The following is a 15603-nucleotide window of genomic DNA, read 5'->3' as shown; positions in this document are numbered from 1 at the left end:
CTGGCCTCAGCAGCATACATACATACATACATAAAAAGCTTATAATTTTTAATGTTTCACTACAGACACACAGGCAGACACACTGAGGCAGACACGCATCCACACTTCAATCTTCTGGTGCGTTGGCGTGTAGGCGAGTGTGCTTTGTCTGTTGATAAATTTGCTTAGATTATTATCCTGGTGCGGTTTGCTTTCTGCTGTTATCTTTTTCTGTAATTAGTCTCAAACTTGTTTGCGCCGCATTTACACACAATGCTCGTGCCTTGCCAACCACATATGAGCACATACATACATACTTGTATGTTTGTATGTACTATACATACATACATGTGTGTATATACAAGTATTCGTTCACAGGGCTTGAATGGTCCGTGATAGCATGAGGCAGTCGTACCGGGCAGGCCTGCAGACATTTTGTTTATTTAGTGGGCTAGAGGTTGTTCTGGAGTGCTTTGGGATCTCCTCCCGCTTGTGTTATCACATGATTCGAGTTTGAGTGAATCATGTGGACAGGCTGACAGCACGGCTGGTCTGATGTTAAATTAGTTCTGGCCGTTCTAGGATACTTCTTTTTGTTACAAAATTGGCACAGTCTTAAATATTTTGCGGTCCTGTTTAGTGGCAGAAAGACTTAATCTGGGCAAGCATCTTGCAACATCCGCTAAGGCGCGTTAGCCCAGCTCGTAAAGTCTAAGCCATAGGATTAATTAGCTCAGGGAACTGTAGTCGGCAACGCCCCAATCTCCGCAAGGTAAATCTGAATTTTCGCATTGTCCACAAAGCACAGAGACAATTGATCCTTTTTTCCACATAATTTTGCACTTAGAGTAAATAAAAACCTCAAACCCGAAAGCGTTGCGTCAAGTTTTTCACTTTGCTCGGCGGCTGCTAAGACCATCAATCATTTCAGCCGCCAGTCAGTTAGGCGGCCACATTAGCATTTATGGAGCTCACCCGGTGAATTTTTCAGAAAGGTTTCCCTGCATGGCTGACTTTTATACGATTTTCGTAATTTGATGCGCTTGTGCATATTTTGAGTCAATTAATGTCATAGAAGTTTGGCGAGCTGCCTGCAATCGATCAAATTATGAATGCAAAGGAGGCGAGCACAGTCATGGTAAGAAGGGCTTGCTGCAATAAACGTTTTTTTGTGACGTTTTTCATATGGAATTATGAATGAGCTCGATGATGATGCCTTCAGCTGTGCCCAGCTGCACCTTCACTTATGCATAAGAATATATTATTATATTTGTGATGATACCTTACTAAATTTGACGAGATACTGCAGTTCATGCGACTGTGGGAAAACAACAGGTCCCAAGTATATTTAAGAAAATGGTGAAAAAAGCTAATGATAGCCGTCCAGACAGGCTCACATATCATTTAGATATGAACTGATAGCCGAATGGCTGAGCTAAATCAACAAAACATAAATAATCGACTGTCCCATAAGCCATTGGTTTGCTGCCAGGTAAGGAAATCCAAACGCTTACCACACAGAAGAAAAACGAATTGAGATGAAGAAATGCTTGTTTTCGAATCTCGTCTATTAAGCTATGAGTTAAACAATTGTTTATTTATTTACAACCTCAAATTATATCCAGGTAAATAACTCTTAATCTAAAATGTTTACAGAAATAGTAGAACAGTGTACATTGGATGTACTAGTATGTATTGTTAAAACACACATCTAGGTTTCAGCAATTAGTTGACATCGATAATATAATTGGTTTGTGTGAAAGGATCTGTCAATCAGTTATTATATTTGTTCTTAGTTTTAGAGATAAGGAACCTTTTTTTTCTGGATTCAATCTACGGCGTTAAAACAGAATTTGGTGTACTTAAATTATTGATCAGCAGGACAAGATGAGTCGATATAGCCAAGTCCGCCCGTCCCTATGTCAGTCTGTATGAGCGCAATGATTTCAGTGAGTTCAAGATCTAGAATACCTAAACTTGGCATCTAGGCTCCCCTCCTTACGGCTTAGGGGAAAATTATCTTTTCCTGTTACATCCCCCATTTGTTACTTGATAACTCTCGTAATTCGTGCAATTCTTTACTCACTTTGTGCTTATCTTCCACTATGTCAAGATTCATCATGATATGTCAATTGTAAAAAAACTTATAGCGATAAATGTAAAATCTGCCTAAGTTCAGCGATCTGCTGTTGTTGTTGTTGCTGTTTTGACTTAACTCTGTGAGACACACATTCACGCACATAGGCACGCATAGATACAACCCCGATGTAAATGTGAACTCTTTAAAATCGCTACTTATGTATGTATATATTGAATATATTTTGTTTTATTTATAATTTATATAATTAAACTTTTTAAAATTATTAAAAAAAAAAATTAACATTTTTGTGGGAGTGGGTATTTAAGATTTGAGCCTGCTCGATCCTTTCATTCTTTTCTTGTTCCAAATTACTTTCCAGTGTGGCTTTTTGTGTAAATTTTTGAATGAGAGGTAAACTTTAAGTATTTAAGTATTTTGAACTTTAGCGATTATACACATATATTCACGTCTTCATTATTGTAGTGAAAATCTTCTTACCACTAACCACTTTTAAGTCGTGATAACTTTCAATTAATTAAATTCAAATAAAGACTAAAAGGAAATTCCACTTAGTATGCATCACGAACCCTGCGGCACAATAAACGCCATTTTGTTTAATGCACTTAATCCAATTGGTCAGAGCCAAACAACAACATTGCAAGCTAATTAGTTCATTTATATAAAGTGCTCATTTAAAAATTTAATTAATGTCAATATGAGCGTGACATAGAGTGGATTAAATTTAATTTAATAACCTGTATATCGACATAAAAACGTACTTAATGGAATTCCACAACGCATTGCATACTAAATAGTATACTTACCTTCACCTATAATATATTTATTTATGTACAGTGGCTCGCAGCTTATTTGAATCAGGTAGTACTGCTATTAAGTTTGAAGTGTTATACATTTTTCTTAAACATATACATATGGAAATATTTAGGAAAAAAAATGAAGAATTTTAATTTTATACTTGTACTAATAAATTCAAAAATAAAAACATTACATAAATATCTATTGTCTGTCCATGTGACCGACTTTATAAGTGCAAGTGTGCACCCCTTACTTTATCGCTTGCAATTTTATACCCGACTTTTATTTTCTAACATGACGCCGATAACTTTTGAATCATAATAAATATAGAACACCAAACTTGTTAAGCGAAATAGTGTGAAACGAGACATGGACTCCAAAAAAATGTATGGTGTTAAATTCATAGATTTTGAAAAATGCACAAACGAATTTATGTGGTTTAAATTTCCACTGTTTTAAAGGTCCTAATATTTTCAAAACTAACAAGTGTTGAATATTTATTATTAACAGATTAATCTTATAAAACGGAAAATATTTTTGAGTGTAAAAAATGTTAAAGCAGCTTAATATAAAATTCAAGAACCATTTGGTCCCATCGGCATATAATTTATTTAAAAGATATTTTTGTGCTAAACATTATTTTGTTTGTTGTAGTTCTCTTTTTGAAAAATAAACTGTCAACAACCACTGGTTATAATTTCTACCAATATCCATTCAATGTTGCCTCCTCAATCTCTTTTAGAGATAAAATAAACAATTCAAAAGAATAGGAATTTTATTTCCAGTACTAATTACATAGATGGAGTCAGTTTCAGTCGTATCTGAAATCCTAATCGCCTAAAATGCTCCTAATAGTATGTTTTGTATTTAAACATTCAGATTTAGCTATTTATTGTGAGTGAGCGAAACTGAATTAAAGTACTACGCTTCTTTTTTAAATATTTCTCAACTTCTACCATGTAAGAACGAGGTTTTCAGCGCATTAAAACCGAAAAGGTAACAAATTTTTAATCGTGTTCAACCGAGTTCGTATTAAAAGTGGTTTTGTTAAGCGTTGTGTGTTGGTTGTATTTCACTTTCTTCATCACACTTAATATTCTCTTTATATAGCTTTGATTTATAATTACAATCAAATATAGGACTACTAAATAAATAAATATATCGGCTTAGAATACATGGCACTTTAAATTTAATAGATTTTACTTGCTTAAATAAGCTGCCACTGCAAAATCGAGTCCGGGATCCAGCCACGCAGGACAAGGGCAGCAAAGGTTGGCAGGGGCGAAGCAGCTCCGCCCCGGCGAGGCAATACATTATGCATTATACTGATTTACAGCATAGACTGTTCACAACTGTCAACTATTGCATATACTTCGGATGGCAACCAGTTGCTGGCACATGTTGGCTGTCAACGGTAAGCCACAGCAGACCTTAAGCAGACGTGCTTATAAGTCCTCACCATATGTCTTTGAGCCGTCTACTTACCCGTGAAGTGGATAGGATAGCCCACCATTTCATTATTATTTATGCGTTCAAGTGCTGCATCATCCGTGGCCATTCGAGCTGTTGCGCCTGCGCACAGCTGAGACTCCAGACTGTAACCTTAGACAGGGGCGGGCTTCTTAGGACATAGTACTATATTCTCCATGGAAAATACCATCTTAATCATGTTGTTGGTGGCAACTGCAACTAATTACATATCAATTTGTTGGTACAATGTCGGCGAGCCGTGCTAAACTGAATCCCCACGGATCGCTGCTGATGAACAGGCAGGAAGTGATGATCGCACGTGGGTTGGGCCAACCGCAAGGCACCTGTGGTTTTTTGTATTTCATTAAGTAGTTGCAGTTGAACACTAGCTTTTTAACTTGTTCTATGTTGCCCTCAGGATCAAATGGAACAGTCATATGTTTATGGAAACGCTTCTTGCCTCGATAAGCTTGGCCTAAAAAACGATCGCGACTGCTTCAAAGTATTATTGTTTAGAGCTGTTTAAGCGGGTTCTCAATATTACACGGAAGGGACAATAGAAAAGAGAATCTGCCCAAGAGAAAGTCGGTTCCACACATTCTGAGCGCGAATGAGAGTGAGTATGTGTGTGTCTATTTGTAGCACGCACTTGAATCAAAGGTTGTGCTCTAACCGGAAATTTAACAAAACGTACTTGAATTATTCGTTTAATTAGTTAAGCCTTAATGCTTGGTGCTTTACTTGCTACGAGCATATGTACATGAACATAAGCCAAGAAAAAAGGACTGCTAGAGTCGAGCGAGCTTAACTCTTAGATACCCTGTAGCCACTCCTAAAAATGAGAATAAAATTATAAAAATTTTAAAATTATAAGAATTAATTTAAAAAATCAAATTAATTAAATAAAAATTATTCAATTCATACATAAGTGAAAACAGATGTGTGAAGCACATAATTAAGTCAACAAACAGCAACAACAGCTGCGGGCTGAGCTTGGGCAGATATTACATTTATGGCTCTAACTTTCTTTCTGATTAATCTATCATAATGAATCTTAATATACGGACACATAATCACTAACTGGATGTAACTACCCAATTTGACCGAAATTTCAAGGATCAGGTGAGTTATAGAAAAAGGCGAATAGTGGGAAAGTGCGGGGTGTATCGGAAAAAATTAACAAACTTGTTTGGTTATTCTAGCTCTTATTCTTTCTGAGATCCTTGCATTATACAGGCAGACAGACGGACAAACGACATTGGCTATATCGATTTGTCCTGTTACCATGATGAACAATATATGCATGTACTTTTTGGGGTCTGCCACGCCTTTTTCTGTGTGTTACATGTACACTCTTGCACACAACTAATATACCTTTCGGGTACAGGGTATAAAACTCCGAAGAGTTGTAGCGAGCAGCAAAATATACTTACGGAAATTTACCAATTTCCAGATGCCGCACTTTTATGACTTCCATGTAGTCCAGTGTGTTGAAATTATGAACAATATTGGGATAACTACAAAAAGTTTGTACAAATTTACTGTCCTTTGATTATCTTTGTTTCTCTTTTTTCAAACAACCTTTTTTCGACCAAGCCTAACAAAGTTACCAGAGCAACAAATTAGCGAAAAAGCTTATTAACATTTTTATACCCACGACTACGAATTCAGTTTTTACTTGTGTGAAATACAATTTTTTTCTGTGTAGAGCCCTGCTTCAATTGATGGCGCACTACTTCAGCTCTGTTTTAATGCCAGTTCCCCGGCTTTTGTGCGCAACTACTCCAAACCCCAATTGTCTTCTAATTATATTTTGTATGGCTGCAAAATCAAAGGAGGCGTAATTCGGTCTCACCATTGAGTCAGTCACCGGTTCGTCACAGCCGTCGTCTCATAAAGAATAACGTGGCTTGTGTTAAGGCGGCAAATCAAATCAAAGGAATAACAAACAAGGCGATGCGGCACAAAGCCGTGCCCGAAAAATATGCCATTGTTGACAGGCCGCAAACAAAAAGAGTTTAGCCATGAATAGTCGCCTGACGTGCAGACAAAGGTTTCAGCGGAAAAAGCGATCAAGCTGGCGAGCAGCTAAGAAAGAAAAAGCCGCAGTTCCTTTTTCTTAAATACATAAATGCGAACCGAAGTATCATCACATATCCATGTATGAATATGTGTGAATATGTGTGAATATGTGTGTCGGCATACCCGATTTTGCGGATTTATTGTGTGGAGGGCTTAGCCAAGCGCATTGTGCTCCTGGTTGGCAAGGCATCGTAAGCGTTTTAACCGAAATTAAAACATTTCACGCAGCAGGCGATCAGGCTTAGTTGAGAGTTTGGATGGGGCGGGTACGGTTGCATTCGGTTGTTATCCAAAGCGTTAGCTGCAGCATTTCCTTTTATTTGAATCAGGGCTTTTCATTCATACACGTATATGTTTGTTTATACTATATGCTCGTATAAGCGCTAGGAAGTCAGAGTTCAACGCTTATCATATCCAGCACGCTGCGGTCACAGTTCTTACTGTAATCAGCACAGTCGAAGCCGCACGTGCCATGCCAGGAGGCCTCATAGACGCTATTTGCATTTTGCAGGTAGGACTCAGGTGCGCTGGTGGTTGGTCTAGAACAGTGGTCGAATATAATTAGCTCGGGCTCAGTGCTCGTCTCTTAACTTACATGAACAAAATTTGTAATATGCTGCCAAGCAAACCATTCTGTGCATCTAAAGGTGATGCACTCACCTCACAAATTGTGCGCAGCAAGCAGGCGCTGCCATTGAGTCCAAAATGTTCCAGATAATGCACGAAGCTACGATAAAAGGAGTGGCGCGTGTAACGAGGAGGTCCTCCTATTGAACGCTTGGACTTATTATCGTAGGCGCCACCACTGCGGCCATCGATAGGCGTCACATTACCGCCTATGCCCAGAATGTGTTGATCCAAGTCCCACTAGCAGTAGGAAGAAATTCACAATGGAATCTGACGAATACAGAAACTATAACTTACGCGATCAACCCATTGCTTATATGAATCATTTAAGGGCAGAGCATAGTTCGATTCAAAATTGAAAGCCATGTATACATTGCGATTTGGTAGATCCAAAGGAATAGCGACGGCCGCTAGAAACTAAAAGTTTATTAGTGCAATAGGGCTATGTCTTGGCATAGAATCCGATTTAAAACCTACGCCTATGGCGCTGCCGCGGGTGTAGAACAAAAATGCACTACTCAGTGTTATTCCGAAGCTACAGAGTAGAACAGAGTAGTTCCAGAACCAGAAGCTTTGCGAATAGTTTGAACTCATCGCGGCCGAAGCGTTAACTCAACTGTTCATTGCTTAGTGCAACAAATATGTGGCATGCACCCCTTTTGCAAATTGAAGTTGCAGAAGAAGATGTGTGAAAAGAAACGCCTCAGAATCACCTATAAAGTATGCTGTTGGTGTGAATAATTTGTTAGTTGGTTAGTAATTACCCAGCAGTTCGGCTAGAGACACTTGACCTCTTGGAGCTACTCACAGCGCTATTTCCAAGCTTACAGCTCTGTACTAGTCCCATAGTGTAGCAGCGCCGTACCAATAGAACATCGACACAAAACAAAATTACGAACAAATTTGGGCTCGTCTTTCGTTTCCCGAACGAAGGCTGTCTGCTTTCGTCAAGGAACACAAACAAATATTAGGTAAATCCCGTTAATTTGTTCGCTGGCCAAATTACAGTAACAAATATTAAGCAAGTGTCGTTGCTTTTTACCTACTCTTCTATACTTTTCCATTTCTCCAGCCTCCAATGGCTTAGACTTCTGTGTCCACATTTAGTTTACCGCAAAGGGTTGCTTTTGACATGGAAAAGTAAATGTTAAAATATGAAATATGTATATCAATACAAAAAGCTAAGTATAAAACATTTGTATACATGAACTATATACAATTACATAATTGTGAAAATTAAAAATTGCTTTGATGTTGTCATTATAGAATTTACTGGAAGCTCGGAAGCAGACGAATTGCGCAAAGAAATGCAGTGATCGAAAATGAGATTTTAAAATTATGAGTATTAACACAAATTAATATTTACATCAAAGTATATATTACATAATTAATTAATTTAAATGGTTATACCCGTACATTATAATTAATCTGTTTTATATATTTATGTGCAAAGGGGGTAGTATAGAATGCGAGCCGTTGGCAATTGTCCCCTGCCTAAACACCAAGGAGCTAGTACTTCTCTGGTACAAAGTATGCGAGGCGGTGGCAATTGTCCCTTTCGTATGGCATCGTGTGTAAAAAGTTAATGGAGAAAATCATGAAGTAAGACTAGTAGTGTCGTACTGCTGGGTAGGTAATGGGTGGACTGACTCGATACGCTGCTTTTAAATGAATACTACTTTCAAAATAAATGTATAGGTACTTCCTTTTGTTGCCCTGCGAGAACAGAGCTATTATTTGACTAATCTACATTTTCTACATCCGATTAGCCAAAACCTGTGCAAAGCAATCCTATGAATGAATTTCAGGTAGAGTGAGTCGTGACAAGAAGTTTCCGATTTTCAGCAAAAAACTGGACCAAGCAAGTTTAACACAGTTCCAGTATGACCTCGCAAAGACAAAAACCGTTTGTCTGACTAAATGGGTGGTGTGGATCGCGTCAGATGGAAGGTGCTAATTGTTGGAATGTGTAATATTTCTCCAGACATTTCTCTCCAACGAAACGGCAAAAGCATGATTCTACCAACTGTTCTTTCTGATTGGAGTAAAACGATGTCGCTCTTTTGGATTAGAACTTTGTTTTTTACGTTCAGTTAAGAAGCGGGAACGCAAGCATAAACAACGTGCTTTACGATACTTACAAGTAAATTATTTGAAAAAGGTTAATATAGCTATAGTAAAATGAATTCAAGAGTAGCAGTTAGTATAGTTTTCAAGGTGATACTACTCAATAATATGTTACCACATGTTAACGCTACAAGCCACAATCGCAGCAAACGAGGACCCATACCGTGGCTTATATTTCCCACTACTTCGCCTACTCGTGTACAATTCATCGGCGGTATAGGTATACCAGTGGAGCATCTGCAATTCGAGGCCATTACAACAGGATATGTTCTGAAGGCTGAGTATTGGCTACCTATATCGCCCGACGATCTGCGCACACCTACTGCGCTGCCCGTGAATCAGGTCATTACGCCGGGTCCCGTGACGGGAGCACGTCGTCGACAAAGACCCATGTTTGAGAATTTTCTGGTTGGTGCAAATGAGCTGGGAAAGAATACCCGGCAGTTGCTCTCGCGTACCAATAAGGTGCTGAGCAGCTATCGGTGGACCGCGTACAAGGGCCTGGAAGGTTTAGCGAATCGCTTGGGCCTGCAAGGGCGGATTTGTGTGCTGAAAAGCATTTGTGAGGCCGCAGAGGAGCCATTCCACGTGGCCAATGGACTATTTGCAGAGCTCTTTCACATATTGCTGACGTAAGTGTATACGAGGAGTGTAGGAAGTTGCATTTCCTATATGTATGCGGGCCAAACTTTATTACAGTCCCTCCTCCTCGGTGGACAAGCTGTCGGAGCACGCAGATAATGAGTTCTACCACGCGGAGAAGATGGGTCAATCGGGAGCTGGCTGTGAGCGCGTTTTTAAGGAGTGCCGACGCAGTTTGTTGCAACACTTCAGTGAACTGTACGATAATTTGGAGCACATTTTATCTTAGAAAATAAATGAATTTACACTCGAATCACGCTCAGTGTATTGTGACGCTGTATTGGATAGGAAAAGAAAGCAAACTCGATCTTACGGGAGGTGTTAATTGAAAAGGCACAATCAATTTTTGTATTCTAGACAAATGAGAGCACACTGGCGTCTTTTTTTATAGGCATGGTGTCATCTTTTTAGCAGTTATAGGTAGAATTGATGACTAGTTTTGAATTTGTTTTAGCACTTTCGATTTTCCCATGAAGGAAAGTAAGCAGTTTCTCGGAGGCGACTCGTGAATAAAGTGAAATTGTTTTTACGACTAACAGCTTAGTTATAAGTTAACTTCAGAGCTGCCAACTAGTAATCATTTTATGGAGGATTGCATTGGAAGAAGCGTTCAAATGAATATCCTGTGTATGCAGCTTTTGAGCGTACTTAGCTTCTCATTTATTGCTACAGCTATTGGCACTAATGCAAACTCTAGTCACTCTGATAAGGAACTATTGGTACGCAAGGAGCGATGGATACCTTATCTAATCTATCCGCGCACTCACCCATCTAGACTTCAAGTAAGTAATCGAGAACAATGGACAGACTATTGAACTAATGCACAAATTTGACTTCTTCAGATGATCGCTGGTTTCGGTATTCCCGTTGAAGATCTGTATGTCGAAAATGTACTGACCGGCTACGTTTTGAAGGCCCAATACTATTTGCCAAGTACTGCTAAGCAACTACGCACCAAAAACTTGCACTCGATAACAGAGCCTCGGCAGGAGCACTATGGAAGTAACGCTTCTTTCTTTGAGCAAATGCTGGCGAAAAGCGAAAGTGAGCTTGACTTACCAGAGATGAAGCCGGATATAAATATGAACTCCTTGAGCAGGTATCGCTGGGCTGCCTATAAGGGCTTTGAGGCTTTAGGTTTGCGCATGAAGCTTAATGGACGCGAGTGTGTACTTAAGAGTATCTGTGAGAGCGCCATGACCCCATTTGATGAGCGAAACGGGTTGCTCGGCGAGCTCTTGCATATCTTGTTGACGTAAGTATGGTTGAGACCCAAAAGGTATTGTCGGATAATCTTGACTCTTTGGATAGTCCTTCCAGCTCAAAGGATGCCCTATCAGTGCACACGGATAACGATTATCTTCACGCAGAGCAATTGGGCCACAAGGGCGCCGACTGTGACCAGGTCTATTCCCGTTGCCCAAAGTCGTTGCTTCAACATTTCAGCGATGTCCATGCCTGGGGCAGTGACATTTTGAAAATGTTGGGTGGATAGGAGCAGCAAAAATTACCAGCCAGGTTTTTAGGATACTTGTAAAGTGATGTAAGAACTTTTTCTAGGCGCGTAGTACACGAAAAAAGAAGAAGAAGGGAAAAGTCGTTGGTCCAGTTAGAATTGATTTGCTAATAACTTCTGATAATTTTTAGATAGAGGAAGAGAATTATATATAAAGTACGTAACCCTATGTTAAACTCAGGTTCGAATTGTGGACAATTGTATCGAAATTAAGCTGCGTGGCGTCGTCGATTCGCCTCGTCCTGCCGATTAGGATTATATATAGTTTATGGGGTCGGAAATAATTCCTTCTCATTTTTTACCCTTTTGGTATAGGTTGTAAAAATAATCCTTGGTCGAAGGACTTTCAAGCAAATTCTCGCTAATTTCTTTTATAGAATTGGTCATGTAGCTATGTTTGAAGGAACGTATAACGGTGATTGGTACGCAGCCATTTGCTTACCAGAAGTTTTCGTAGAATTGGGAAAGAACAACCAGCAAAGACGGAATCATCCTTCACTTCTCACACAACATCCGCTTTACAGCTGTGGCTTGGCACCTAAAGCCATAATTTTATTCCAAAACAAAAAAAAGCAATGTCAACGTTTGAAATCTTTAAAAAGTCTATTTTGGTAGTACTGTCATGGTTTAAGAGAGAATACAAATTGAGATTATGGAAAATATTTTGAAAAATATATAACCTTTTTTGATTTCTATTTACTCTGTCCTTGTTTTTGTTTTTCATTCCCCAAATATAAAAGGCGAGCCTCCGCTATTGTGGACATAAATACTTCCTTTTCCTCATTACTGCATGGCATTACGTTAAATTTATGCAAATTTCTACTTAATAACTCTTTTTGTTCGTATCTGCTCCTCATCTCTCTCCAGGTCGGGCTCCACGCTCGGGTGGTCGCTTGCGTAGCAAGACATGCGTATCTCGGAGACAAGCCATCGCATTGTCTTTAAATTAGTAATTACGGCCAACCATAGCCGTAGTCATATGGCTTAGGCCACTCGCTACCAGTCGTCTCAAGACCCACCACCGTCGTGGTCATCAACTTTGTCTGGCCGGCTGTTTTTTGTTGCCAATAAGTAGGCGTTTAAATGCAAATGTCTGCGCCGTAATTAATACGCATAATACGGGTATTATGCTAATTCCAATATAACAATGAGTTGCCAGTCCTTCAACTCGGAGCACAGACAGTCAAAATATGCTTTTCACACTTAAAAAGCAACCGCCTCTTGTCTGGGCCAGAGAGCTACTCTTATACTTGTATATGGAACTGCATCTGCGACTGAGGGTGGGGTCGGACTCACGGTTAATGTTTTTACGAACTAATTAGTTTGACAAAAAACTAAATACAAACAAAATAAAAAGGCAACGTCACTAAAAATTAGTAAGCAAAGGGTCATTCCAGTTCTTGTCAATGCCTACTTGGAAGTTGGGACTTTCTCTAATGAAGTTCCCAGAGGCTTTTAATTTGTTGTGTTGTGTTGTGTTTTGTTGGGCACCCTGGTCATGCATTTGCTCCATTGATGATGACAACATGTGATAAGACTTGTGGCTGCAACAAATAACATATTTGACAGAAGACTAGTTGGACAACAACAAAAAGAAACAAGTGGAAAATGAATGTGTCTGTAGGTTGTGCTATAAACTACAAAAATCTTGGGCAGATAATCGGTGGAAAATGCTGCAGTTTTTAGTGCAGCCTAATAGTTTCAAACTATGCATCTGATTTTTACTGCACCTTTCACAACTTCTGCTCGGCTGTGCCATGTCGTTGTGATTACCTTTAACCCTTGCCAGACAGGCTGACAAGCAGCCAGGGAGCCAGTAAGATAACCATGTCGACCTGCTTGGAGTTGTTGTTCGGAGTAATAATTTGTATTTCCATTGCCTTTGTTTAGAAACAATTTGAAGCAACAAGTTACTTAACGAAGTAATCAGTGTGTGCGCCTTGGAAAGCGACTGTAGGTTGCATACCCGTAGCGACAACCATTTTATTGCCTTAGTGAGAGAGAGGATGCTGCCCGACTGGCCATCTCGCCGCCTGTCTCTAAGACTTCGTAAATGCCTCAACCTGGCACACTACATCTTTATATGGTGCGTTGCTATTTTTGGTAGCCCCTTCTTAGCCAGGAGGCGAAAGTAGGTTGCCTGCGGGTTCTTTGTTTCCCCATTGCCCATAGTTGGCGCTACTAACTGGTGTAATCTATTTATGCTCCGGGGCTAAAATGTAACAAATTGTTGGAAATTGTGGGGTTGTCCAATATGGACTGTGGAGTGCGCGTATGTCCTTAAAGTGATATTCTAAGTAGAAATTACAAATGGGTTAAATATGCATTTTGCTTGAATTTAAGAAAAGTTAAACCTTAAACTTTAAGTCAAATGTTCAAAAGTATTTTGTAATTTGAGAAAAAAAAATAAACAAGAGAGAACGTTACAGTCGAGCAAGCCCGACAGTGTAATACCCTGTACCCAGGTAAACTCCCGTCACTGAGTTATATGCGCCCAAAAAGAGGAAGAAGAAGAGCGAACTTGTTGCTGCAGTTTGGGGGGGTTGTACTGGCGAGAATTTGTTTTGCTAATAACTTTTCTTAGAATTGACCGAACTGAATAAACAGTAGACAATTATATATAAATTTTGTGTGCAAAGTTTGGTTTAGGTAGCATTTGAAATGTGGACGCTATTGACGGGGAAGGGGGGGGGGGGGAATAAAAAAAATAAAATAAACTCGTCCTTTCTCGGACCTAGGAGAATCTGGATGCCAACTTTGGTCATTCTAGCTTTTATAGTTTCTGAGATCCTTGCGATCATCCAGACGGACAGACGGACGGACGGACGGACGGACGCACGGACGGATCTAGATCGATTTCTCTCGTCATGCTGATTCAGAATATATATACTTTATGGGGTCGGAGATGCTTCCTTCTGCATGTTACATACTTTGCACAAACCTACTATATCCTTTTTAATCTACGGGTACAGGGTGCGGTCAGTGAAAATCAATCGGTCCTAAACAAATTATGAACATTATATAGTACGTTATTGATTGTTTAATAAGGTTTTTGGTATAAGTATTACCTCATGATTTGTATGCAGACAAAGTATGTATTTAGTTAATTATTTTTTTATAGATCCAATATCAATCGGTGCAAAAAGCACACTGAAAATCTTTATGTAAATAAGATATCTTAAGAAAATTTGCCTCAACGTAGTTTGAAAATTCATCAATTTTCTGGCACTATGTATGTTATGTTATTCCTCGCGTTTTAAGATATTTAAAATTTATTGCCACATTTGAATGATTCCGCGACATTATTTTGCATATTTCTACTAAAAATTTATATACCTATTTTTAGTAAGATGGGCGCATATTTTGGAGTAATATTAAAAAATATTTTCGTCAATCTTTCCCTTATAGTTTTTATTTATTTTGAAAGATTCTAAGTCCAGAATTACAATTCATATTTAAACCTTAGTTTTTATAGCATTTCTACATGGCAACTGCTTCATTAGACGTTGATCTATATCGCTACTTAGCTTGAAACGGTGATTCAAGACAACTCCAGCGTTGATTGGTCTATTAGGATCGACATTTTATTGTATATTTCAGACTAATTATAAATCCGAGATTTTAAATTTGTGATTAACTTTAATTGATTGCGTTTAATTTTTTTATCAGCCAACTGTGTTTCCAGCCGACTCTCTTTCCACCTGTGCCTCCATCTCTTTGCCAGGTCCAGCTTCAGCTTAATGAACAATGATGGAGTTGTGGCGATATAAGTATGTAGAGGCAGTTGGCGCCCCAACCAAGCCAACCGTGTGACTAGTCCACGAGTGTTTCCCATTTGCTCGTAGCATAAAATGTATTTTTGCATAATTCATCACATATACTTGTATTTTATCATACATCTGCTTGAAATAGTAACACAGTTTATTATTTAAGCATCGTGACTATATTTACGTAGTGTCGGGCGTTGAATTAGCACCAAAGTATGCATGAAAAAAGATACTCTTCGTTCTAGCATGGCACAAAAAGCGCTGGCAGCGAAACAATAACAATAACCCCAGTGGGGTATGGCGTGCTTGAAATGCTGACGGGCATATGTAAAGCGATTCAGAGCATACCGGATCCCGCTTTCCCCCCTCCCACCCATTCGGTCGCCGACCGCAGAGACACTCATACGTTAACACAGACCCGGACAATTCTCGCATGATAAATCGTTAAAAGAATACGCGAAAACACCGGGAGCTCAGCGCGGCTCACTTGCCTTTTG

At 39.2% G+C, this 15603-nt stretch overlaps 3 protein-coding genes across 3 annotated transcripts; 2 read left to right on the top strand and 1 right to left on the bottom strand.

Annotated features, from left to right (window-relative positions):
• Positions 1–4487: 4487 nt before the first annotated feature.
• Positions 4488–7648, bottom strand: LOC115634136. Its single transcript, XM_030531706.1, has 5 exons — positions 7532–7648; positions 7352–7471; positions 7023–7294; positions 6551–6966; positions 4488–4689 (listed from the first exon to the last, which is right to left on the bottom strand). Exons 1-4 carry the CDS (start codon positions 7646–7648, stop codon positions 6819–6821), a joined length of 657 nt encoding a protein of 218 aa, XP_030387566.1. The 3' UTR covers positions 4488–4689; positions 6551–6818.
• Positions 7649–9289: 1641 nt separating this feature from the next.
• LOC115634125 lies at positions 9290–10052 on the top strand. The gene is made up of 2 exons (XM_030531694.1): positions 9290–9813; positions 9881–10052. The coding sequence occupies exons 1-2, from the start codon at positions 9290–9292 to the stop codon at positions 10050–10052; spliced, it is 696 nt and encodes a 231-aa protein (XP_030387554.1).
• A 241-nt stretch (positions 10053–10293) lies between these two features.
• LOC115634119 lies at positions 10294–11318 on the top strand. Its single transcript, XM_030531686.1, has 4 exons — positions 10294–10303; positions 10496–10605; positions 10666–11078; positions 11135–11318. Exons 1-4 carry the CDS (start codon positions 10294–10296, stop codon positions 11316–11318), a joined length of 717 nt encoding a protein of 238 aa, XP_030387546.1.
• Positions 11319–15603: the final 4285 nt, after the last annotated feature.

This window comes from Scaptodrosophila lebanonensis, unplaced genomic scaffold (assembly GCF_003285725.1).
Source record: "Scaptodrosophila lebanonensis strain 11010-0011.00,11010-0021.00 unplaced genomic scaffold, SlebRS2 tig00000001-arrow-pilon, whole genome shotgun sequence".
Classification (NCBI taxonomy): domain Eukaryota; kingdom Metazoa; phylum Arthropoda; class Insecta; order Diptera; family Drosophilidae; genus Scaptodrosophila; species Scaptodrosophila lebanonensis.
The sequence above is the reverse complement of the archived record's forward strand: the minus strand, read 5'-3'. Positions and strand labels throughout refer to the sequence as shown.